This window comes from Meleagris gallopavo, chromosome 16, assembly GCF_905368555.1.
Source record: "Meleagris gallopavo chromosome 16, MGAL_WU_HG_1.1, whole genome shotgun sequence".
NCBI lineage: Eukaryota > Metazoa > Chordata > Aves > Galliformes > Phasianidae > Meleagris > Meleagris gallopavo.
Genome location: NC_139419.1, coordinates 4,626,976 through 4,651,109, shown reverse-complemented (window position 1 = coordinate 4,651,109; position 24,134 = coordinate 4,626,976). Strand labels below are relative to the sequence as shown.

At 57.3% G+C, this 24,134-nt stretch overlaps 1 protein-coding gene and 1 long non-coding RNA gene across 9 annotated transcripts in view; both read right to left on the bottom strand.

Annotated features, from left to right (window-relative positions):
* The window catches only part of MPRIP (myosin phosphatase Rho interacting protein), a 58,152-nt gene extending 39,320 nt beyond the window's left edge, over nucleotides 1-18,832 (bottom strand). For 5 of the 8 annotated variants that reach the window (XM_085238010.1, XM_085238009.1, XM_085238007.1 and 2 more), the window contains exons 1-3: nucleotides 18,288-18,831; nucleotides 12,286-12,363; nucleotides 11,444-11,509 (exon numbers count right to left, since the gene is read on the bottom strand). In XM_085238010.1, the coding sequence (XP_085094136.1) occupies nucleotides 11,444-11,509; nucleotides 12,286-12,363; nucleotides 18,288-18,407 (264 nt within the window). In that variant the 5' untranslated portion in view covers nucleotides 18,408-18,831. Of the gene's footprint in view, nucleotides 1-11,443; nucleotides 11,510-12,285; nucleotides 12,364-13,570; nucleotides 13,812-18,287 lie in introns of those variants that run through there. The other 3 variants (XM_085238008.1, XM_085238014.1, XM_085238013.1) reach the window with 3 other exon arrangements.
* A 903-nt stretch (nucleotides 18,833-19,735) lies between these two features.
* Nucleotides 19,736-23,226, bottom strand: LOC146543230 (uncharacterized). Its single transcript, XR_014886758.1, has 3 exons — nucleotides 22,956-23,226; nucleotides 22,300-22,806; nucleotides 19,736-19,926 (listed from the first exon to the last, which is right to left on the bottom strand). It is a non-coding gene; the product is annotated as an uncharacterized LOC146543230 (long non-coding RNA).
* Between the last annotated feature and the right edge of the window lie 908 nt (nucleotides 23,227-24,134).

Sequence of the window (24,134 nt, the reverse complement as noted above, 5' to 3'; positions counted from 1 at the left end):
GCACCAGGGTCTGGCCGGCCCGGAGGGAAGATGGGGGCTGATTGCTCCCCACGGTCCTGCTCCTCTGTCTGGCCCCAGTGCGGCACAGGAAGGGCTCCGGTGTGGGTTTGCCCTGCTCAGGCTCCCAGCACTGCCCCAGATTAGCAGTGAGTTGGGCACGCCTAAGGAAGAGCATCCAGGCTGCCTCCATAAATGCTTCTTGACAAATGTTAATTCTCTGAACTAAAATATTCATGAGGGTGGCTGCCGAGGAGCAGGCTGCTCATCCACAGTGCTCTTAAGTGCTCTGCAAAGGGAGCTGCTAAAAGCATTGCCTGTCCCTGGTGCTCAGCCCCATGCTCAGGGTGGGAAGTGAGCAGGACACGGTGTGGGATGGAACAAGGCACAAAGCATTGCATGCTTCCTGCACAGAACGCTATCAATGTGGCCACAATGCAAGCAGAGTTCTGCTGCGGGAGGATTTTATTACACTTATAGATCATCCAGCAGGCAGAGAATCCTGGATTTACACCAAGGCGGATGAAAACGACCTCTCCAAGCTCTGCACAGGACGCATGGGAGCAGCCATCCGTCGAAAGAGAGCAAAGGTTGTGCTCTCCCTCCTGCACCTCCTTGCACCCGGGAGCGCTGCTCATCCTCTGCAGCTCCCAGCATCGCACCACCCCAGCAGGTGGGCAGGTATCTGCTTTCAGCCACCTATGCACACCTTTCTCACCTGCAGCCTGCCCGTATGGGCAGATATTGCTCACGGAAACTGCTGAGAAACCTCTAGCAGGCTCAGACCCCTGAGGTCACCCCTCAAGGAACATGCTCAAAGCTCAGAGGACGAATGTGCATGCCCTGTGCTGGTCCCTGCGCACCAGCCCCTGTACAACACTCCCAAGCCTTCACCAGGAGATACAACAATTTCAGCTCTGCTTTCACCAGGCGGAAAGAATTTTCTTTCTCCCCCCCACCCCAGAGCAGTTTGGGGAGGGGGCACAGCGCAGGGATCGGGCAGGAGAGTTCAGCCAGGGGCCACTTCTCCACAGAACCGGTGTTTACGTCCACCGACAGCGAGTCTAAACACAGCGCAAGGCCGTGAGCAGGCTGTGAGCACCCCCGGGCTCCTCACCCACCCGGTGCCATGCACCGACCCTGCAGGCACCCAGACAGACTGCTGGGGACCACACATCCCCTCCACATCCCCATCCCCAGTGGGCGCCTGCCTGGGGAGCGAGTGCCGGAGCGGAGTGGGAGGCTGGAGCTGGCTTGTCCTGGCCTTATAAGGCGATTCTTGCGCTGTGCATGCAGCTCCCAGCTGCTCCCCACCCCAAAGCGGGGTCTGGAGCTGGCAGCCAGCTCCTCGCCTGCCTCCTTCCTGTTAACCTCTTTCCTGCTGAAGAGCCTCCGAAGGGTCACGCATGGCTGGGATGGCTGCAGCCTGTCCCTGTAGGCCACACGAGTGTCAGCACAGGGAGGGATGGTCGGTGAATGCTCCCTACCCACCTGGGATGGTCACCAGGTGGTTACCCACGCACGTCTCCATCTCCAACCCTGCTGGAGGGGAAGAAGGACAGAAGATGCAGAGAGCACTGACACCATGCTGAGAACAAAAGTGCGGTCCCAGCTGGGCTGTGGGTCGAGTGGAAGCTCCAAACTTCCTGAAGTGGCCTTTCATGAACCAGAACTTCACGGAACAAACCAAACTGTGGTCAAACTCCCCATCCCGCAGCCCTGCCAACACAATCCTACCTTTATGCCTCACTCCCCTCACGACACGGATACACGATGAGGGCAATCAGAGTTTCAAATGCAAAATGTCCTCCCTACCCTTATGAGAAGGAGTGGGGGAGGGCAGGATACCGATCTGACCCCATCTGTGTGCAGCTGCCAGCATGGCATCTCCCTGCAGCAAAGGCACCCAGTCAAAAGGGAAGGAACTATCTGTGGTATTCAAAGGGCTGTCACGGCAATCAGCCCGACAGCAAAAACCCAGTGAGACTGCTCCCCAGGACCCAACTACACAGCAGGGGGTGAGGAGCTTGGAAGAGAGGAACGCAGCTGTTTTGGGGGGCGGGAGGAAAAGGTGGATTCCATCTGCATTTGGCAAACTGTGCTTTAAATTGTACAGTTTCACAATGACCACATCAACTCTACCACGAGGGAGCTTCAGGTTGCCTTGACAGGGATGTAGGGCCAAGAGGGAGCTGCAGGTCGCTGCCATGATGGATAGGAGCCGTTGCAAGCACCCAGAAGTAGAAAAACTGGGAAGGGACCACTGCTCAGTTTGCTCAGGATCCTTAAGGAAGCTACAAAAAGGTGCAAAAGGCACTTCACTGAAAAGAGCATCACTGCCTGGGAAACAGCTTAGGAAATGAACCCAAGTGAAGTTTACTTGCAGCTTGGTTTTGGAGCCAGCCTTCTTGCCGAGCAGGAAAATCACTGCAGCTGGTGTAGGCTCCGATGTCATTTAGAGCAACAGGTACTGCTAGAATGATTCCCAATGTCTTCTTCTAAGGGCACGCTCACCGTGGCCTAAAGGCTCTTGAGATGCCACCAGGCAGCACAGGGACGTGCAGAGACACACAGACCAGGCTGAGACAGCAAGCCACAGGGGTGACAGGACTACGGGAGGCTCAGGCAGGTGGAGAGAAGGGTTCTGAGGGTTGGCCATGCAGGGATCCAGTTCCCAGGGCCACATCTCTCCTTGGGACATTGCCACAGGGCTCTGCAGGTGTCTCATCACAAGGACAGAGCTGCAGAAACCTGGCACCAGCCCTACACACTCCACTGCATGTGGCACCAGGGCAGGAATGCTGAGCAACTTGGAAAGATCAAGGCTAGGAATTCAGGAGCTTTTTGTCTTCTCTGAACCACCGAGGATGGACACGGCCAAGGTAAGAGCTGCCCAAGGAAAGCAGCGCAGCCAATTCAAGTCCCCAAATGTTCCTAAAGTGAATCCATCTCCCTTCCAGCCTAGAGGGGCTGAAGGGACAAGTCTCCTGGTCAGCAGCTGGTGTGTTCTCCCATACCTCACCAGCCACACAACGCATGATTTCCCCCAAACCCTCACCTTCACCGAGGACCATCAAGTCTTGCATGAGCATCGCCGATTGCAAACAAGGCTAAAACAGCCCCTAGAGATCAACAGCCCCAGATCTGCTGGAAGCTGAGGCAGCTCCCACAGGCGCAGATGCTCCTGTGGAAGTTGTTGAATCCTGCCAAATTAGCCTGGAAAGCTCATTACTCCCCAGTGCTCTTCTTATGAGCTCTGCAGAACTTCCTGCTGGGCTGGGAATACCGCAGGGCTGTGCTCCCAGGGCTCAGGGGTCTCCAGCTGGAGTTGCAAAGTGGGAATGGGCCAAAGAGCAGAGAAGTGATCCGGTGCTGGTGCAGGGAAGGGGCACGAGCCCAGGGAGGTTTCTCCAATCCCCCCGCCTCAGCCTGTGCACCGCATTAACAGCCATGAAAGCAAAACGTCCCCTTCCTGCACACATCTGCTCAGTCCATAATCCTCGCTGTCCCTCCCCTAATGGGAAAGCAGCCAGAAAAGCAAACCAAACCCCTAATTATATCCCAGTAGCTCCCCAGCACCCTGGCAAATTTTATTGATGGAATTGCAACAGGGCTGATGAAATGAAGAGGAAAGAGCTGAGGCGCTCCAAAATCCCACCCTTTCTCCCCAGCTGCAGCATCACAAAAGGGGGAAATCCTGCACAAGTGGAGGGTGCCTGGGACACATCCAAAATCCACGTGCATGCCAGGGACCCCACCATCAATGTGGCAAAGGGAACACTTAAATCATCAGCACCTGGGGACCCGGCAGGGAGCAGGGGCAACCAAAGAGTGAGGTCCATAGTCCCCAGGCAATGCATGGCCATGAAATACCCTCAGGGGCCCAGCAGAGAGGTGGCAGTGTGCAAGGCATGGTGCTGTACATGCAGGCAAAGAACCCAGATCCTGCTGGAAGAAGGTGAGGGGTGATGCTGGGGCTGTGCACGTGATTACCTGCAGTAATTATACCTTGCAGCACGTCTAGCCAGCTGCTCTATCCTTCTGCCTGTCTGCAGCCAGACAAGCAACTGCGGGGAAGAGTCCTTTCTGCAGCTCTGAAGGGACAGAGCCTAACAGAGAGGTCTTGCAGAATATTTAATAGCAAATATACATTCACACAACTTCCATGTCTGGCATGTACAAGCAGTGTTTTGTTTTTTTTTTCCCCTTCTTTACCTATGTTGCAGCCTACGATAACTCAGGTAGCAAGGAGTCATACACCCTGCCTGGGAATTCTCTTTTTTTTTTTTTTTCAGAAATGCCTCCAACAGCACTGAGCAGCAGAGGAAGACCTCAGCAAAACCCCTGTTCTGAGTAACGCTGCGCAAAGCTGCTTCCTAAACCTCACCAAGACCTCAGCTCGTCTCCACACAAGTTTTAACCTGACCACGTCCCTTCTACACAGACTGATGAATAATGCATAGCCAGGGTAAACCAGAAATCTCATATTCGCTAATCGTTACCATAACAGAGAACTGAGGGCTGCAAATAAGTGATTTATTAACCCCAAACAGTGCTGCTGCTTCAACAGAGCGCACACCTCGACTCCAAAACTACCGGAGGAAAGTTTGCTCCCAACCCACAGCATGGCCCTGCTGAGCCCCCCGCTCACATCACACCTCCCCACCCCCAGGAGCGAGGTTGGAGGCAGCCTTCCTCCTCCTCTTCCTCCTCCTTTTCCTCCTCGGGGGCCACCACAAGGATGAGTGGTGGTGGGAAGCCCACACCCCCACGCTCGCCCGCAGCTCTGGCCGCTTTCTCAGGCATTCCAAAATTTGGCCAGAGCCTCTTTCTGCAGCACTCCCCCCTCCGCCCCATCCCGAACCCTCAGCTGGACGCCGGCCTAATTGACTATTTATTTATTTCTGCATTTTCCCAGCTCTCTGCACACACTGGCGCAGGGTGGGGGGATGCTGAGGCTGGCTCCCAAAGCAAACCCCCCCCCCCAGAAACAAAACAAAAACCACACAGGCACGGGGTGAGCCCCCCCCATCCCAAAGATCCCTGGAAGATGAGAGGAAGCCAGGAAGGGGGGTGGAAGCACTGGGGTGGGGGGACGGGGGGCAGGAAAGGGGGATGCCGGCAGCACTGCCCACCCCTTTGCTTTGTGCACACGCGCTCAGGGAAATTAAAAATAGCTGCGTCCAAAGAGTGGCTGAGCCCCACAAAGAGCATGTTGAGCAGAGGCAGCTGCAAGCTATTTGCTGCCCCTGGTAATCAGCAGCTCGGCTTGCTGAGCCCCCCCTGGCCCCTGCCTCCCCTGCCAGAAGCTGCTGCTGCCTCTCTCCAACCCACATATGTCATGTCAGCAGGCATTGAATGCAGGATCTCTTTGGAAAAGAAATAATAACAATAATAATAATAATGGAGCTTGCTTTGATTTTCAGAGCAGCTTTGCCTTGTTAGAGACACATCCCCTCGGAGCTGTCACACAGCTGGCTGTGTCCCACTGGAGCAGGTCAGGGTGCCCCATGCCACCAGCAGAGCAGAACCCTCACTGGGGACAGGGATGTGATGGTTGCTGGGTGCCACTTCTCCAAGGGAGTACTTCAATGCAATGGGAAAACAGGTGCTTGAGTCCAGAGCCACCCAACACACAGCCCAGGGCATCCTGGTGGTCCTTGAGGACCTCAGCTGGTGGCCCTGGTGGGACTAGAGGAATTACGGCAGCCCTGCAGTGCGAGCAGCTGGCCCAGGGCTGTGTCACAGCCAATGCATTCCACAGCACCAAACAGCAGCGGGACAAAAACATGCTGCTACCACTTCCTAGGGTTATGTTTTCCCCCCAGTAAGCTAGGATGGCTAATTCATTAAAAGGTGAGCGGACAGGGCTTAAAATATAGCTTTGTTTGGAAAGGCACTGAAATACACCTTCCCAAAGGTTTCACGGTTTGTTTCCTCATTGCCATTCAACAAAAAAAGCATCTGAAGCAATTGCCAGCAGTAAACCCCAGTGCTCCCATCTGCTGGCTGTCCCCAGTGCAGTGGGACCAGACGAAAGCCAGGTCAGAGGCCAGCAGGGATGCAAGGGGTAGGGACACGTGAGGGTAATTGTGTGCTCGGCAATTAGCTGTGCCATTTCACCATCAGCTCTGACAAATGCCACCAGAGGCGGGTTTCATTTCTGCACTGACATTTAGCAGCACATCACGATTTGTCTTCCACCCAGCTCCTGCTGTCAGGCTGGAGGTCACAGTGAAACCCTGACCGCCCCAAGTCACAAAAAAGAAACCCCAACTCTGCTCAGTGCCCGTATCGTTCCATCTCCCATGAACTACACAGAGGGGATTTCAAATTGAGCCCGTTTCCCTTGCTGCTCCTCCATGTCTCTTCTAAATGAACTGGTTTGCTAGCTCCCAAGAAACAGAGGAGCAGAACAAACAGTAAAAAGGACAGAGCCACTTGAAGCTGGGCTCGTTTCTCATCCTCAAAGCCATCCCAGCTTTGCAGCCAGCTCTGCAGAAGACAATAAGCGTGGCATTGTTTCCAGGAAGGAAGCACCTGGGCCAGGTCATCAAAGCTGCAAACTGATGAGGAGGTCACTGGCTGCATCCTGCTCTCCCAGCTCACATTTCTGCTAACTCTCCAAACCTCCCACCCTTCTGCTCGGTCCCAGCTCAGGCCTGGCTTCAGCAGGTAGCTCCTGGTAGCTTCCAGGCTTTTCTCCACAAAAGCAATACTGAGCATTACACACAACAGTAACCAAAGGCCTCCGAGCTTTGCTGGGACCACCACCCATCTCTACACCTCCTGCAGAGCCTTCGTGAGAATCATATAGAATGACTGGGTTGGAAGGGACCTTAAAGATCACCCAATTCCAACTGTGGGCTGGCTGCCTCCACCAGCCAGGCTGCCCAGGGCCCCATCCATGGCCATGGGCACCACCACGGATGGGCACCCACCACTCTGGGCAGCAGTGCCACGTGCTCTGACAAGGCTGCTCTTCATCCTTTGCATCCCAACATCACTGATCCCTCCTTTTCCCAACAACCCTGAAGGAGAACAGATTGCTCCTCCTGGATCTTGCCAACACTTCCCCATTTCTAATCCAACCCTTTCCACATAAGCACTCAACATCCCATGCAAATCCTCCCTACACAGCACCTTCCCCCCCCCCCCCCAACAAACACATTATCTCCCTTTCTCTTCCCACCACTGCTGCCCATCTCGCAGCTGCTTTGCTCCTCTCCCTTTTCGTCTCAGCTTGTTGAAATCCGAAACGCGCTCTGATTCCAGCCAAAAGCTCTTCATGCCGAACAGAAACTGAAAGTCTCCAAGATCTGGCGAGCAGAGGCAGCAGCAAAACCGTGTCTGCGGGGGGAAAAGCCGCGTGCAAAGGGAGCATGGGCTCACCCAACCCTGTGCTCCTCGGCGGAGGGGGCAGGGTGAGCCTGGAACTGCTTCAATGGCAAAAAAACGGGTGGAAAAAAAGTAAGGACGGAGGGGCCAGGATGTTGAAGGTTCATTTTTTAATCCCTGCCAATGAATTTCCATTTCGTGCCAAGACTGAAGTAAAGCGCTTTGATCTAACGAGGAGGAAAAAACACACGCAGACTCTCTTGGTTTCTCAGAATATTGGTGACAAAAGAGGGGGAGCGAGGACAAAAGTGATCATGGTACAGATCTGCTGAGGGTGACATTTTTAAATGTGCCCCTTTACTTCTGAAGAAAGAAAAATTGGGGTGTGCTGGGGAGGTGGTCGATTAGGAAATAGTAATTACACGCAGCTACGCATCACCGTGCTTGGACATCCCTCCTGCTTCGGTCCCTCTCTGCCACTGGGCTGTGTGGATGCTGGGGATGGGCACAAGGAACCATTGGTTCTCTGGCCCACCCAGGAGATGCTCTCACCTTGGCATTACTCACAGTCCCAGCCAGGGGTAGGACTGAGACCACTGCCCACGCCGTGCTGCCTTTCCGCCACGCCATTCCCATGCAGCAGGGCTCTATTAATAGACCTACAGCTAATTATAGGCAGCAGTCATTGCAACAGAAGGGGGTAAACGCTCTGCAACCGGACTGCACTTGCTGTTGGATGCTGTTCACACTCCACCCCCCTCTGACAAAAGGTGCTGGGATGAGGCTGCTGGGACAGAACCATGGCATGGGTTCCTGCTCCTCCCCTCAGGAACCAGCAGAGCCCCAGGCCAGGGCAGGACTATGGGCTGAGGGCTTCAGGATATCTGAAACCAAAGAGGGCAAAGTACCAAAGCTCTGTACTCCTCCTGTGTGCCTCTTTCACCTCCAGAACAATGCCCTTGGTGCATTTGGCTTCGCTTAATTCCTGGAGCTTCTTGGTCCTTTAACTTCAAACTGTGGGGAAATAATTCACAAAGGGGAAAGAGGGGAACGCAGCTCACAGGACCACAGCACAAGCAACCGAGAGGCTGTTCAGTATGGAATGCAACCCTGAGCAAACCCTGAGCACCCAGCCTCTGCCGATAGGAGTGAGGAATGCGTGCAGGTTGGAGCAGGCTCAGCTTCCCTAGGGCTCAGCAGAGCTGGGAGCAGCCTGCTGGCACGCTGCTGCACGCCGGGGCTGGGGCTGGAGGGGAAGGAGATGGGCACACACAGGGACTCAATCCCCCTGCGGGGTCCTGGTGAGCCCCGTGTGCACTGATGCTGGAGCACAGAGAGCTGGCTGCTTTTTTTTATGGGTGCATTGCAACTGTTTGGGTCAGTTGTAAAAACAGCATGCAGCAGCCTGTGGCTGCAAACTAGAAAAAGAAGGGAAAAAAAGCAAAAAAAGAGGAAAGAAAAAAAAAACAAAACAGCCCCAGTCTGGCCAGTGGCTCAGCAGGGGATTGCAGTGCCAAAGCAGACTTGTCAGACCTCTCTCTTCCAAACCAGTGCCTTCCCCACCTGCACGCCCCGTCCCATGGGATTCAGGCAGTATTCGGGGCTCCCGGTGCACAGAGGAGGTTCCGGGCACTTGGCCCATCCCAGTGCTTGTGGCATCTGCCCTGTGTGCACCCCTGGGTCATCCCCAGAGCTCCCTCAATCCCAGCAGTGAGCTGTGGGATCCCAGCACGGCCCCTTGCCCCACTCCCACTTGCAGAGCAGTGGCTCATTAGCTGCTGACCCCAACTCAGAACCAGATGTGCCCTTTGCTGATGGTCAGGAGGAGGAAGAGGAGGCCAGCACTGCCAATGGGGAGCTCAGCCCCAACCCCCCCGCATCCCACGCCTTCCTCCCCTCCTCATTTTCAATAAAGCAGAAATTGCCAAACCCACACAATTAATGTCTAACAGGTTCAGGGCAGAGCAATTCAATCCACCTCCTGGGAGGTCCCTGCCCAGCTGCCGCCCAGCTCCCGGCACGCTGCCGTGTCCCCCCACCACGGGACCTCCAGGAGCACAGTGAAGGGAATCATTCCTGCAATGGGGATCCCTCCCTGAGCAAAACAGCAGCATCCTCCTGGAAAAAGCCCTGGTTCTGCTGTGGAGCCATAGGTACAGGTGAGATCTCGAGGACAAACCAGTGTCCCCCCACAATTCCAGCTCAAGGTGGGGGGCAGGAATGGAGCTCAGTCTTTGCATCCCACGTAGGATCTCTGACCTGCACATGGCCATTCTCCATTACTCAGTCATCCCTGCCTGCTGCTGTGGGGTCACAGAATCATCAAGGTTGGAAAAGGCCCCTAAGATCAGGTCCAACCATTGACCCATCCCCACCATGACACCAAACCATGTCCCTCAGTGCCACATTTCCATGGTTCTGGAACACCTCCAGGGACAGTGACTCCATCACCTCCATGGGCAGCAGTTCCAATGCCTGACTTCAGAGAAGACATTTTTCCTAACATCCAACCTGAGCCTCCCTTGATATGGTGGAAGAGCGTCCCAAACCCATCAGAACCACGACATCATCTGAGCTACACACTGGGAACCACCACAGGGGAACCTGCAGCACACACCAGAGCAAAGCAAATGCAGGGAAGCACCTGAGGAAGCTGATGCTCTCAGTCATAAGGGACAGCAGGAGGTGATACCACTGTCACATTCTGGGTCTCATCCCAAGGGAATCAGCTCCTCCCTGCATAGCTCCGGTGCTGGCAGTGCAATGCTGCCCTGGCATGGGGCACTCTGCAAGCAGGGATGCTCCGGTGCCACGGGCATTAGCAGAGCCGGCATAGGGACGTGATCTGCAGAAAGGTCAGGGGGGTATTTTTACACCATGTGTCAGATCCCTGCTCCCCAGGGGAGCAGCTCCATCTCCTCCATCTATGGCCACAGTGAGGATACTCCCTGCCCTCCTCCTGTGATGCTCAGTGCAAGGAGCCAGCAGGAGAGGTAACGCTCCCCTCACAGGCCCTTTTTGCTGTTTTTTTTTTCCCCGCACTTTTTTCCCTCCCAGGCAGCTGCACAATGCTCCCCCAGCCCTCAGCACACTCTCCAGTGACATTCTCCTGCAGCATGGGGACATGAGGGCACAGCATGGGGCTGAGGCACTGCCTGCTGCTCCTGCCCGGGGGCAGCAGTGCCATGGGCAGTCATGATGGGACGCAATACAGCAAAAAACCCCACAAACATCACATTTCCCAACTCTCTCCTCGAGGCATTTCTCTGCGCTTTGTTTGTAGGACACCAAACAGCAGCCCAGCACAGGTTGTGTCACACTACAAATGCATCAAAAGCCTCTGCAGCTCTGAATGGAGATGTTTAAATTATTTACGGGACTTGGAGCAACCCCAAGAAAAAATACAAACAAACAAACAACAGAAGGCATTGCTCTGGAGAAACGCTCTGCACTCCTACTCCCCACCCCACGTGCATGCACGCCCTGCACCCCAGTGCACCCAGCTCCACGAGCCTCTCACTCAGGTGCACCCCAGAACACAGGATCAGGCTGTGCTGTGCCAAACCCCACGCAACCTGCTGCGTGCTTCATTTTGCCAATAGGCAGCCACAGGTGGGCACAGCAGGGCTGACCCTCCTCAGGCTCAGCAGCCCACCTGGCAGCTCGCAATGGATGGGAGAGCTGCTTTCCTTCCTCCCTCCCTCCTTTTGCTCCCAGAGCAGTGCAGGCAGACACGGCTCCCGGGAAGGATGAGCAGCACAAAGGCGTTCCGAGTTCCGCCTGACCTACTTTACACCAGCACCACACACAGCCTCCTCCCCAGGCACAGCCATGGCGATCCTCCACCACCAAACCCTCCCCAGCACCAAGCAGCAGGATGGGAAGGAGCTGAGGGGGACCTGAGGATCAGCACTCCACACCAGTGCCAGATCTGTCAGCAGCACATTCCCTCTGCTGATTTATACCAAAGCTGAGCCCTCCAACATGTGGGCTTGGCCATCCAGCTCCACGGGACACCACAGGACACCAGCCTGGTGCCACGCTCCTGGAGCAGCACCACCGCTGCAGTTTCCCAGCATCAGCAACGCCGTGGCCACGCAGCACTCACCATCTCGTCGAGGGCGTAGCGCAGCAACCCGTGCTCGTAGAGGATGAAGAACCGGCGCTGCCATTTCTGCAAGAGAAGACATTAAAGGGAGTTACGGAAGTGTCAGCCCACAAAGATGGGGTCACAATGCAGGACATCCCCCTGCAGAGTTCCAGCATGATGCAGAGCTTCCCCCCAGCCCTCTCTCAGCATGGCAATGCGCACCAGATCAGAGCCCTGATCTGGCTGGAAAGGGCCTTTCTGTGCGTGCCAGCCTGTTTGCAGCCCAGAGCAAAAACTGGTTGAGCAGGCTGAAAGTTGAAGGAAGGAAAAAAAAAAAAAAAAAAAAAAATCACAGATTCATAGCCCCAGTGCAGCAATTCTTATCTTGCTTTTCTCAGCCCTTCGGGCAAAGTCCAAGGTGCTCGGGGACAGCAAAACCACTGAGGTTCCAGTGAACCACAGTCCCATGTCCCCATGAGCCATTACTCCCAATTATGCCCATGTACCCTGGGCTGAACCCAGAATCCAGTGTGGGGGGAGAGCAACGGGAGCCTCCAGCTGCAGAACAGGGCAGGGACGCAGAGGATGCTCCAACTCTGCTCACATGGTTGCAGTGCTGCAAGGCTCGAGCTCTAGCAGCAACCTGTTTGGGCAGCTGAGGCACCAAAACACAACAGCAGCCAGGAGTAACATCACACTGCTTGAATGGAGCAGGTTCTGCGGTGCTCCAGCCCAATAAACTGCACGCCCAGCAGAAAGAACCCTGCAGCAGGAAACCTTCCTGGCTTGCACAAGGGGATGGGTGTAGCGTCATCGCCCCGTCCCCTCCCACCCCCCAACACCCACAGGGTGTCCCTTACCCGAGAGCGATGGACAGGATTGTCAAAGTCCGTTCCTTCAGGGGCCAGCAGCAGCCAGCCACCGTAAATGGGTTTGGCCTGAAAGAAAAGAGCAGAGAGGGATCAGCTGGAGCTGCCAGGAAGGGGCAAAGAACTCCACATTCCCAGCACTTCTTGAAACACTCTGTTTAAGCTGTTCACTTTCATTCTTCTCCTTTTTATTATTATTATTTTTTCCCTTAAAATGGTGTCCAATGCAGTACCTCCCTGAGATCCCTCCTGCCAGTTGCTGTGGTTTTGTAATGCTAAAGAAAAAAATAAAAAAAAAAGTTTCCCCTCTGGAAAAATCCCTGTGAACAATAGAAGAAACTGCCTATGCACCAAAACAGCCAAACGTGTGGAGCACCAAGCAAGCAAAGTGGGAACAAACCAGATTTCACTCCTTGTAAAGTAGACAGTAATAACACAATCCCTTAAAGCCCACTGCCCCTTCTGAGGTGGCATCTCCTGGAGCATCACCTGCACCGAATGGCCCCGATGGCACTGCTGCCCCCAGCACTGCAGGGACTCACAGACCCCACACCAGCCCCTGCCCACACTGCCCCACAGCACAGCCCCACCCAGCCGGGCTGCGACACCACCCAGCCCTGTGCCCACGCTGGGACTTTGGAGCAGGGAGGAAAAAAAGCAAAATTGCGAAATATTGAGTAACTCGAGGTGAGTCTGTGCTTGTAGGAATGTGGCACAGGGGCACAGAGGTCCCCACGAAAAGCATTGAGTCCGTTCTGGAGGTGCTGTCATGGCCAGGAAGGAGGAAGAGGATGGAGGAGACGGCATACAGTGCCCCCAACATCACTACTACAGCACCGAGCCCTCCTCTGCCCCCATGTCCCCCTCTAGCCCCTCAGAGCCACCCCCACAAGCAAACCCCACTGTACCACACCATACACAGGAATGAAATAACCCCATACCACCACTACTGCGGTCAGAACCCCTCCTGGTCTCACCCAGCCCCACCTGACCCATTTTGCCACAGCCTTTTCCAGCACCTGAAATACACAACCTTAACACAGCACAATTGGAAGACCGTACTTATTCGGGCAGAAACATCCAATTTCAGATACCAAAACCAAAACAGCCACAAGGTACAAGTTAGCACCCAGCGCATGGGCAGCCCAGCTCTGTCCCCCGCAGAGAAGCGCTTTTTAAAGCCAAACCCAAACAAACTGCTGCCAAAAGCGGTGCCCGGAGAGGCACAAATAGAAGGATGTGAGCACACACTGCGCCCAGAATAAATCCACTGCACCTGCATTGGGTTAAAATAAGGTCCGTGGGCACGGCTCAAAGCGAGACTTCCCTATCCGAGCAGATCCAGAGAACAATGTTGCAGCAATCCTAGTATTCCTGGGGTGGGCAGAAGACCAGAGCCAGTTTCTCCAGTGATGAAGCCAACAGGCCGGGGGTGCTGAAGAAGCCACCCGGCCGTGAAGAGGGGCACAGAGATAGTGCTGTGCCGGGTGGGAGCCCCACAGCCCCGTGGGACTGGCAGAGCTGACTCAGGCAGCAACGCCCCGGCGTCACCGAGCTGCTTCCGGTCGCACCTCTGCGGCACACCCAGGTACCCATCCCACCCCCCACCCTGCCTGGCCCTGCTTAGCTTCACAGCCCGGTGGGGTGCCCTGCTGGGGGCTGTGCTGTGCCCATCACCTGCTCTTGGTTACCCACACCCTGCCCCAGTCACTGCGTCCGTCTGTCCTTCTGTCCTGGTGCTCCATGGGCACGCACAGCTTCTGAGCACGGCTCCAGGATTGGGGTAATGCAGAACCCTCACACATCCCCAGCGCTGTGGGGCAGTGCCAGGTCACTCCTTTCCAACGGGCAGCACAGGGCCCTGGAGCGGGGCTGTGTGCACGTGGCATGGGGACGAGGTTTGGTGGCACAGGGATGAGGTTTGGTGGCAGGGTGGGGATGGCTCAGCAGTTGGACGTGGTGTTCTGAGAAGTCTTCTCCAACATTAATGACTCTGTGATTCGATTCTATGATTCCGTGACAGCACGTGGAGCTGGGTGATGGGGCCAGACACAGACTGGCACCATGAGGATATTGCTGCCCCAGGTAGAGCTGCACCATCAGCCCCAGCCCACACAGATGCACACATCTCCCCCAAAACCAAACAGCAATAACAGCCTTTCTGGAGGCAGAAGCAACCCCACAAGTTGGACACCGACTACAAGATCTCTGTTTGTGGTCTCCTTTCCTGGCACAGCTCAAAGGGAGGTCATCACCACCAACCTCAAGTAGGGAACCCGGACACCTGCAGCTCTGCACAGCTCATCTGTCTCTGTGGGCAAGTCGGAATGGGGAAGGTGTCACAGCACTGGGGTGGGAATAGGGCATAAAGCCAAGCAGGCTGCCCTCCCCTTAGCACTGCTCGCAGGAATGGATGGGTGCTGCTTTGTGCTCTGCGTGCTGCCAGGAGATGCAGCAAGGACTACAGAGCCCTGCAGCACTCAGCCCATGGGAGTCACCCCCCAGCAGCAACCCCATGAGTGGTGGCAGCTAGGTATGCAGGCACAGCAGCGTGCAGCCTCTCCCACAAAAACACATCTGCACGGCACAGCTACAAGGTGGGGGAAAGGACCCTGCAAACCTGCCCCAGGCACACGGCCGTGCCCTGCAGCAGCGCTTCCCCAGCACTGAGCAGCAGCAGCTCTGAATGCCGGAGCGGGGATTTATCGCTTCCTCGGGTGCCACAGCAGATAAGGAGCGGCGCCGTGCAGACCAACAGCAGTGTGTAAACGTGCAAAGGGGCCAGGGCTCCCCGGTGTAGGAGTGCAGGGCATGGGGCACCGGGCATTGCCCTGCTTCCAAATTCCTGCCAGCAGCAGCAGCTGGCGCAGGCAGCTTTGACATTTGCAGAGAACCTTCCCCTGCTCGGCTCTAACCATTAGTGAATGACAGGCGGATTTTTGCAGCGTGATACAGCGGGGGCTGCTTTCCAGGAACGAGGGGGCTTCTCCTCCCACGCCGAGTAGGGGGTGGAGGTGAAAGCGTGCCCAGGATACAACCCCTCCCCCGCTGTCCTGCAGCAACACGCAGAGCTGGGACTTGGGATCACACAGCCCCATAGCTGACAGGGCATGGGGGGACGATGCACTGGAGCCAGCCCCACTCATCCCCAGGGACATGAGCCCTCTGCCCACACAGCTGCATCAACACAGCGCCCTAAAGCAAAGTTCTGGTGCTCACGCAGCCAGCAGTGGGGCACCCGGAGCTGCTGCTTCCCATCTGGCTGTTTGGTGTCCAGAACAGAAGGAAAGCAATAATGTCTAAAGGAGAGCCGTGAAAATATTCAAACTCACTGCTGGGGATGGTGGTGGGAAAAGTCTGCGAGTGCCACGTTCCTGCTGGGTGGTCCTTGGGGTGCCCATGCCAAAAATAAGGGCAAGAAGACATGGGGAGCTGGGAGGACGTCCTCAAGTTCCTGCTCTGTGCCAGTCCTGTGCCCCCAAGGGAGAATTAAAGCGACGGAGCTGCGCTCCGCTCTCCTCCCACCCAGGCCAAGTGTGATGCTGAAGTCAATTCCCATCGTGGGGCTTCATTTTCCCCACGGACTGCAGGAGCTGAGGGGGTTCGGGTGCCGATGCACCCCACCAAGAAGCTGAGAAACTCCAAAATGGGGATCACAGGGAACGAGGCAGCACCACGCACTGAGATCAGGGCTCCAGCTCACGCCGGGGGGAGCACAGCAACCCCCACCCATGTTTTCCCATGGCACCCACGGGGCCGCCCCGCACTGCACCGAACCCACACAAACAACTCGTGAACGGAGCAGGATTTGGGACTTAGAGCCCCGCGGCCCTTTGAAGCCCGATTACCGGGAGCTGCAGCTAATCCGGGGCTGGGGGCTGCCCCTGGGGCACCAATCCCAACCCACCAACACTGCCAAAGGTTTGCGATGGGTCACCAATGGACAGCGGGGCTCCCGGCGCCCGCGTGGGGGTTAAAAGTCATAATGATTACCAAAATAATAATAATAATAACAACAACAACAACAAAAAATAGAAGTGGAGATGGGGAGTTGTGCCATGCTGTCACACCGGGTGCCTGGAGCCCACCACACATGGGTGCTCACAGCAGAGCACAGACCCCAAAGCGCCGCTGGAAGCAGCGGGGCCGCGGCTGCGTGCATCACACGCTCCGGAGCCTCCATCTTATCGGGGAGCGGTGGGATGGTTCTGCCCGGGCTGCGGGGGAGAAGCTGAGTGAGATCGCAACGCTTCCCCCAGTGAAACGCCCAACCCTGGGCACAGATCTGATCCCCGGGATGACCCTGACCTCTGGGACAAAGCAAGCGGGCTGGGGGCCTCTCCCCCCATCCCCTGCACCCTCTGCTGCAGGGAGCAGCGTGCAGCGCTGTGAACCCCCCCTCCTAAAAGCAACATGATGGCAGTGGAACCCCACGAGGGACAGCAGGAGGGGACAATCAGACCCTGGGGGTCTCACCCCGTTCACCCCCAAGGACGCTCCTTTGTCTGGGCACGGCTGCCCGCCCCTTCCCGCACACAGCACAGCGTTTTTTCCAGTTACATTTTTTCCATATTAGCCCTCAGATTTCATTATGTGGTGTCCCCCCCCCTCCCCCCCCGCCCCCAGCAAGCACAGCAATATGTCTGATCTCATTGCCATAATAGGATCGGGAGCAGAGATGGCAGCCCCCACCCCAGCACAGTGCCGGACGGGGGCAGCATGGGGCTGCATCCCCCCTTCCCCCCACCCCAAACCTCCCCATAGGGCTGGGTGCTGCCCCACGGGGGTGTGCAAAGGCTCTGAGGAGGAAGAGGAAGGGAAGGAGGAGGAAGGCCCATTTCTCCCTCCACAACCCCAAAACCTACTGCCACCTTCTGCCCTTTCCATAGGAAATTTGGGGTGTTATAGGGCAGGGGGCCATGCCCAGAGGATCCAGGGGGGCTGTGTTGTTTACACCCCAACATGGACAGGGACCCAGAGGGGGCAAAGGGCTCCCATGGGACCTCCATTTATCCATGGGACCACTGGATCCCCACCGGATCTTCAGACACACTATGGGAGCAAGGATCAGCCATGGAGTGCCTGACCCCCCCCACAGAATCCATGGGCCCCAGCACACCCATGAGTTCAGCAGGCGCCTGTGGGACCCATAACAGCCCATGTTGTTGTTGGGAGCACCAATGGGGCACCAGGCTATCCATGGGACACCCAGAGATCCCACAGGACCCTCTGCAAACTATGAGGCCAGCACAAAGCTATGAGATGTTATGTTATCCATATAACCCCAATCTATCCATGGGGCCACTCAGCCCCCATGGGACGTTATGCTATCAGTAGGATCCTGGGCTATCTACAGGGCCACAAGGTACTCATGGGACCCTATGCTATCTGTAGGATCCTGGGCTATCCAAAGGGCCTGGAAGCACCTATGGAACTCCATGCTATCCAAAGGAGCCCCAGCTATACCCAGGGGGCCAACAGGCACTCACAGAACTCTATACAATCTATAGGATCCTGAGCTATCTATGGATCCATCAAGCACCCATGGCACCCTATGCTATCCATAGGATCTCGAACTATCCACAGGGTTACCAGGGACCTATGGGACCGTATGGCATCCATAGGATCTCCTATGGGGTGCTACCTATGGGGCTACCAATCACCTCGGGGACCTTATCCTGTCCATAGGGCCCTAAGCTACCAAGTACCTACAGGACCCTAAGAACCATATGGTGAGCAATCTATGGAACCACCAGGCACACACAGGACCCGATGCTATCCATAGGACCCCGAGCTATCCACAGGGCCACCAAGCACCTATGGGACCCTCTGCTGCCCACACGGCCACCAAACACCCGCAAGACGCTGTGATATCCACAGCTCCCACAGCCACCACACGGCACTCGGGGCTCAGAAGCGCCGGGACAGAACGCGGGGCAGAGCCGAGCGGATTTCTGGGGAAAAAAAAGAGAGGATTTCGGGACCGGTCCCACCTGGTTGAGATCCTCGTCGTTGAGCAGGTGGGACTCGCGGGGCTTGAAGCAGTTCTGGCACTTGCTCTTGTTGAAGATGTTGGCCTGGAACTTCCTGCACGGGTTGTCCTTGGCGGCCATGGCGCGCCCCGCGCCGCTCCGCGTCCGCTCAGCGCCCCGCGGAGCGCCCGCACCGCCGCACCGCCACCACCGCGCCCATCGCGGGCCGCGGCCTGCGCGGAGAGCCGGGCTCGGCGGGAGAGCGGAGATCCGAAGGAGAAATTCGAACAACAACAACAACAACAAAAAAAATCGAAACCACCGCCGCCACCAGCAACAAAAACACTCGGGATGTGGGGGTGGGGGTGAGAATCGAGAAAAAAATAATTAACAACAACAAAAATCGGAAATAAAAATAATAACAACAACAACAAAAAAAGAGGGAATTAAAAAAGCGGGGGCACGGCGCTCAGCGGACGAGCGGGGCCGAACGGCGCAGGGAAGGGGCGCGCGGGGCCGCGGCGGCGCGGGGCGGGGCGGGGCGGGGCGGGGCTGCGGGCGGGGCCGCGCGGAGCGGAGAGGCGCGGAACGGCGCGGGGCCGACGCTGCGCTGCCCCCAAAGTTTCCACCTCCGGAGCCAGAGGGAAGGGGGCGGTGCCAAAGCGCTGACGGACGGCGGCTCCCACCAATAGCGAAGGGAAGACGACGGTAACAAAAGGCCGTCGCGGCCAATGGGCCGCAAGGAGAGGGGAGGGCGCGGCGCGCCGCCTGTGGGCTCCTCCTCTCCGCCGGGCCGTGGGGGAGGGGCGGTGCTGACAGCTGGAGGCGGGGCCGGACCTCGCGGCAGGGGGGGGGGGCGGTGTGAGGCCCTGCGTTGTGCGCGGAGCTGCGCGCTGCCCCCCGCCGGGCACGGCCTAAACAAACACCGCGCGCTCCCCCCGCGCTGTGCGTGGCCCCCACCCCCCCCCCTTGCAATGAGACCGCCATCTCCGCCCCATAAGTGTCCCTGTGCCGTTCATCGACTCCTCCCACCCTGCGTGACCCCCAGCCCCACATTGACCCTCCACACCGTGCCCGGATCCTCCGGCGGTGCACGGACCCCCCCGGGCATTGCGGTGCGGGGCCACCAACCTGAGGCACAGCCCCGACCTCCAGGACACCCCAATGTGAGGGGTGGGGGGGGCACAGCCAACGCTCCGCAATGTGCGACAGCGAGGACAAAAGCAGGGAATGAGGGTGCAGCCACCGCCCTGGGGCCCCCAGGAACTCCTCTGTTTGCCCTGCGCGGTGCGACCCGATGCAGAGCAGTGCGTTAACGTGCCCTGGTGGCGGTAAGGGCCCTAAAGCGGGGCTGGGGATGGGGACGGAACGGGGACGCAGCCGCCGATCCCCGCCCGGCGCTGCCCCGCTGTTTGATGTGGGTCCCCGCGCCGGCTCCGCGCCTTCATCCTCCAATAAATACAGAGCGACACGGTGGCTCGCTGCTTTATTAATTTGGGGCTTCATCAAAGGCTGCTTTAATCATCGTTCTCTCTCCTGCCAGCGTTGCTTGCTCGCGGTGCTCCTGGGGGGCCGTGCGCTCCGCCACGCTTCGCTGCTTTGGGTGCATTCTCACCTTCCTCCTCAGCCCAGCGCTGCAGAACACACACGGCCCTTTGCCCTGCAAGGAGCAACGCCCTCTGTGTTTGCATCCCTGATGCCATCACCATGTGTGCTTATCAACCACGGCCCCTCGGAGCACAGATGGTGTCCTCAAAAAGCTCTTCTGCCCCCAAGCCCTCCTTTCATCCCACGATGGGGACATGGCACACCCTACGCCCCGTGCACCCCAAATGGAGCGGGGATGAGTGTGAGGTGCATTCAAGCACTGCAGGGGGCTGCTGTGTCCCCAGATGCCGTGCAGGGGACACCGCGTGTCCCTGAGGCAGATCAGGGGCTGTGATTCCCTGTGCACCACAGGACATGGGGTTGGCATCCCCAGCAGTGCCAGCCCAGCTCGTGGTGGCTCAGGGCTGTGACCTGGCACCAGGGCCGACAGTTTGTGGGGATGCGGCTGGTGCTGCTGGTGATGCTGGTGATGCTGGGGCTGGTGCTGGGCTGGCTGCAGCTCTCCAAATATCCCACAGAACAGGACGGGCCTCTCTGTGAACCTGTCAGGCTGCATTCAGCCATGCTGCCTCGGCCGTGCGCAGAAAGCAGGGCTGCTGAGAATCCATCACTTGTGACTTTTCCTACGTGACCGTATCATGGGCATGGCCGTGGCACAGAGTGTTTCTTTGCGTGCCATGTCCCCACCATCCCCATTTTGGGACATTCGGTTGGGGCATGGCAGCCCAGAGCTGGTCTGGAGCAGTTTTCCCAAAGTAGAGCAATTAAAGTAATATAGGAAAATGGAAAGTATTCATCAGGAGCTGCAGTGGCAGAAGGGGAAGGAGCTGTGTGAGTCAGTGAGCCCAAGCGGAGCCCCAGCAGCAGGTAAACAAGCAGGAGGTGTTACTCACCGGGTCCTGCTTTGGGATGGGCAGCACAATGCCCTCCTGCTCCAGAAAGGCACTCGATGGCACTGGGATGCCCAGCACAAAGGAGAGCCGCATCACTGCCTGGAGGTGCCACCAGGAGTATCCAATGTGAGGGCATCGGTGGGATGGGGATGTGAGACACGTGGCCCAAGGAGCATCCAGAAGAGCTCTTCTCTGCATGCATGACCCAGGGCAGCCCGTCTCCCCACACATCCCCACCCCACACCTGGCCATCATTACATGGAGCCAGACGGACGGATGCCCAGGGCATTGGGGAGGGCTCAGAGTGCAAAGCCATGCATCTAACACAGGAAAACTGCTGCTTGGAAATGCGCATGGGCGAAAACAGCCTCACGGATGGAGCAAAGCCCCCAGGTGGCTTAAAGCCTGCACCCAGCCTTCCCATTGGGAAAGCTAAAGGACCCACATGAACCTCTGGGAGAAACACACAGCGCTCAGCTGCAGCTGCTGCAGCCAAGCACAGAGTGCAGCATGCACAGGGGTCCTGCACAGCCCCTGCTTTGCACACATGCACACAGCTGGGTTAAACCACATCCCAGCAAGCAGAGATTTCCTCTCATTCAGTGAATGCGAGTTCATACCCTCCTCTTAAAACTGGGCCAATGGTTAATGACTCTCCCAGTCAGGCTGTGAGGGACCATATCCCACAGCTGCTTCCTGCCTTCAGTGGGGAAAGTCTGGCTCTTTTGTTCCCCCCAGATTTTGACTGGGTGCCCGGGCAGAGCAGATCCCCATCACGTCCCCTTCTTGTACTGCTCACCAGCCTTCTGTTCCCATCAGCACCAGGGATGTTCCCCACAGAGGGCACACCCCATGCACAGCCCCTCGGCTGCCCCCCAGGTGTGCTCCAGTGACTCCACATCATGCAGCTTTTACAAAGGGAAACATCACCTGGCCGTCAATGAGCTGCATTGCAGACAGTCGTTACACAGCACGCAATTAGCGATCCGCCAGCCCAGAGCCGTGCCAAACCCCAAGCCGCCTCACTTGACAGGCGCTGCCATCCATGAAACCAAACTAACGACCTTAGTTATATTTTTAGCTTCTAATTTTGGGCTGACACTGTCCCCAATTACCCAGCCCATCATTTGCCAGGGGACCGCCATCAGCCCTACCTGCTCTGTAATTCCCAGGGTCGGCCCTTTTATCCCCTTTACCCATTCGGCTCCCGCTGGCCTCCCTCCAGCCCCATGGAATTTCCCCAGGGTTTTTCAGCATTAAAAATTAACTGCATTAACTCACATCCTGCAAGCCTGCTCCTGCAAGGAGCAACCCTCCTCCTGCAACACCCTCAGCCCAGTGCAGGGAACGGCCCTTCGCTGGGGCTGTCGGGATGGGACCCTCTGAATGCTGGATGTGGGACGGGGCGATGGTAAGGATTTGCTCATGAAAATGCTGCACGCATCAATGGTGCTTTGGTACACATCGTGGTGCTTTGGTCCTGGCACACATCATGGTGCTTCTGTGGCAGCACTGGTACAGGGAACGCTTACCCCAGAGGGAGCCAGATTTGGGGAGCCAGCCTGATTTTTGGTAACTTTCCTCTTCTGCACCGGGTTTTGGCGAGACACTTTCGCCCTGGGACGGCACCCAGCACAGCTGCAGGGTCAGACCCCACGGCACGGAGACACGGATGGGTTCCGAGCATCCTTATGGCGAAGCCCCCACGCGACGACAGCAGAACGAGGCCGTGATGCAAAACGAGCCGCACGTGGGCTGCGGAACCTCCCACTTCGGTATGGGCTGCGGGGCTGCGGGGCTGCGGGAACCGCAGCGCGGAACTGAGCGAACCGAGGCTGCCACCTCCCGGTGCGGAGCAGCACTTCGCGCTGTCGCTCCCCCGCGTCCCCTCCGGGGGCTCCCGGCTGCGGGTGGCGGTGCGGAGCCGCTCAGCAGAAGGAGCGGCTGTGGGCTGTCGTGCCGCTGTGATCGAGGAGCGGCATCCCCGGGGGACGCGCGGAGCACCGTCCGCATCGCGGCCACGGCCGTTCGAGAGGTGTCTGCAGGGAGCCAGGGTGAAAGAAATGAGCTCGACACCATCTGTGCTCTGCTCAGTTTCGATTCTAAACGTCTCCTCTTTCCCTCCCCCCCCCCACCCTCCTCCCAGCCTTTTTTTGGATCTCACAGGGTGCATGTGTGCAAGAAATACCTTGGCCAAGGTCCAGTCCTGGGTGAGCACAGGGAATGCAGAAAGCAGCAAGTCCTGAGCAAAATAGCCCAGGAAAGCATTGCTCTGGGCGCTGGTGTTTGGCAGCACTTGAGAGCCGTGTGCCACCTCAGAGGTCACGGGAGGGCCAGTGCTGCTTGGAGGTACCGACCAGGGAACGAGGTCCCAGTCACAGCACGAGCTGAGAATTTTAAAGCTGAGCTCTCAGGGCCTTCCTCTGCTCACTGAGGAGGGACAAAGCACCCCCAAGTGTTTTTCACTTCCCTCTTGAGGGCACACAGAGTGGAAACTGCAAGTATCCTGCTGCTATTTGCAGAGGCAGGTTTCCCCTGCAAAGTCCCAAGAGCTGCAGAGATGTGGCTGGAGCTCCAGGCCTGGCTCTGCCACGCTCACAGTGCCAACATCACATTTTCCTTTGCTGCCAGCCCTGCAGGTGGGCAGCCCATGGGCTCCTGGAGCACTGAGCTCACGGGCTGAGGCTGCAGCATGAACAACCACAGGGATGCTCAGCAAAGGGCTCATTTTCCTCCCCAGGCTCCATAGCATCATTTCAGCCATGCAGCTACCCTCTCCCAGGTGTGCCTCTGCTTCCCTCCTACATCTTTCACCCTGACCATAACTCTGACCACCAGCCACACGTGCAGAGCTGTGATACGTGCACAGCTTCCCTGCTGCAGCATTGCTGCGGGCTGCACGCAGCCATGGGGTGCTGGGCTGCTCTCCTCTTTGAGCAGATTCACCTCCGATATCCCATGGTGGGGAACGCAGCCCATTGAGTGAGATTTTGCTTTCGAGTCAGAGCAGTAGATCCATGGGAACTCCTGCAGCAGGGATGCCCATCCTGTCCCCTGCTCCGTTCTCTGCCATGGGCGATGAGCTCCATCCTACCAACACCAGCCCCACCAGCTCACGGCCCCACTCACACAGGGCAGGAGTTTTTGTGCTGAACGGAAAACCCTTGATGCTGCCCCACTGATGTTTATAGAAAGTAGCAGGTATCGCTCCTTCCTTCCCCTCCAGCTGCTGCTTCTGCAGAACCATCCCCCGGGCTGAGCTGAGTCACCGCCGCGTGCTGCAGTGCTGTGGGAAACGGGGAGAAACTGGCAGAAATCAACGTTCCATCAATAGAAAAAGAGGAAAAGAGCAGCTGCCCAGCCCGGT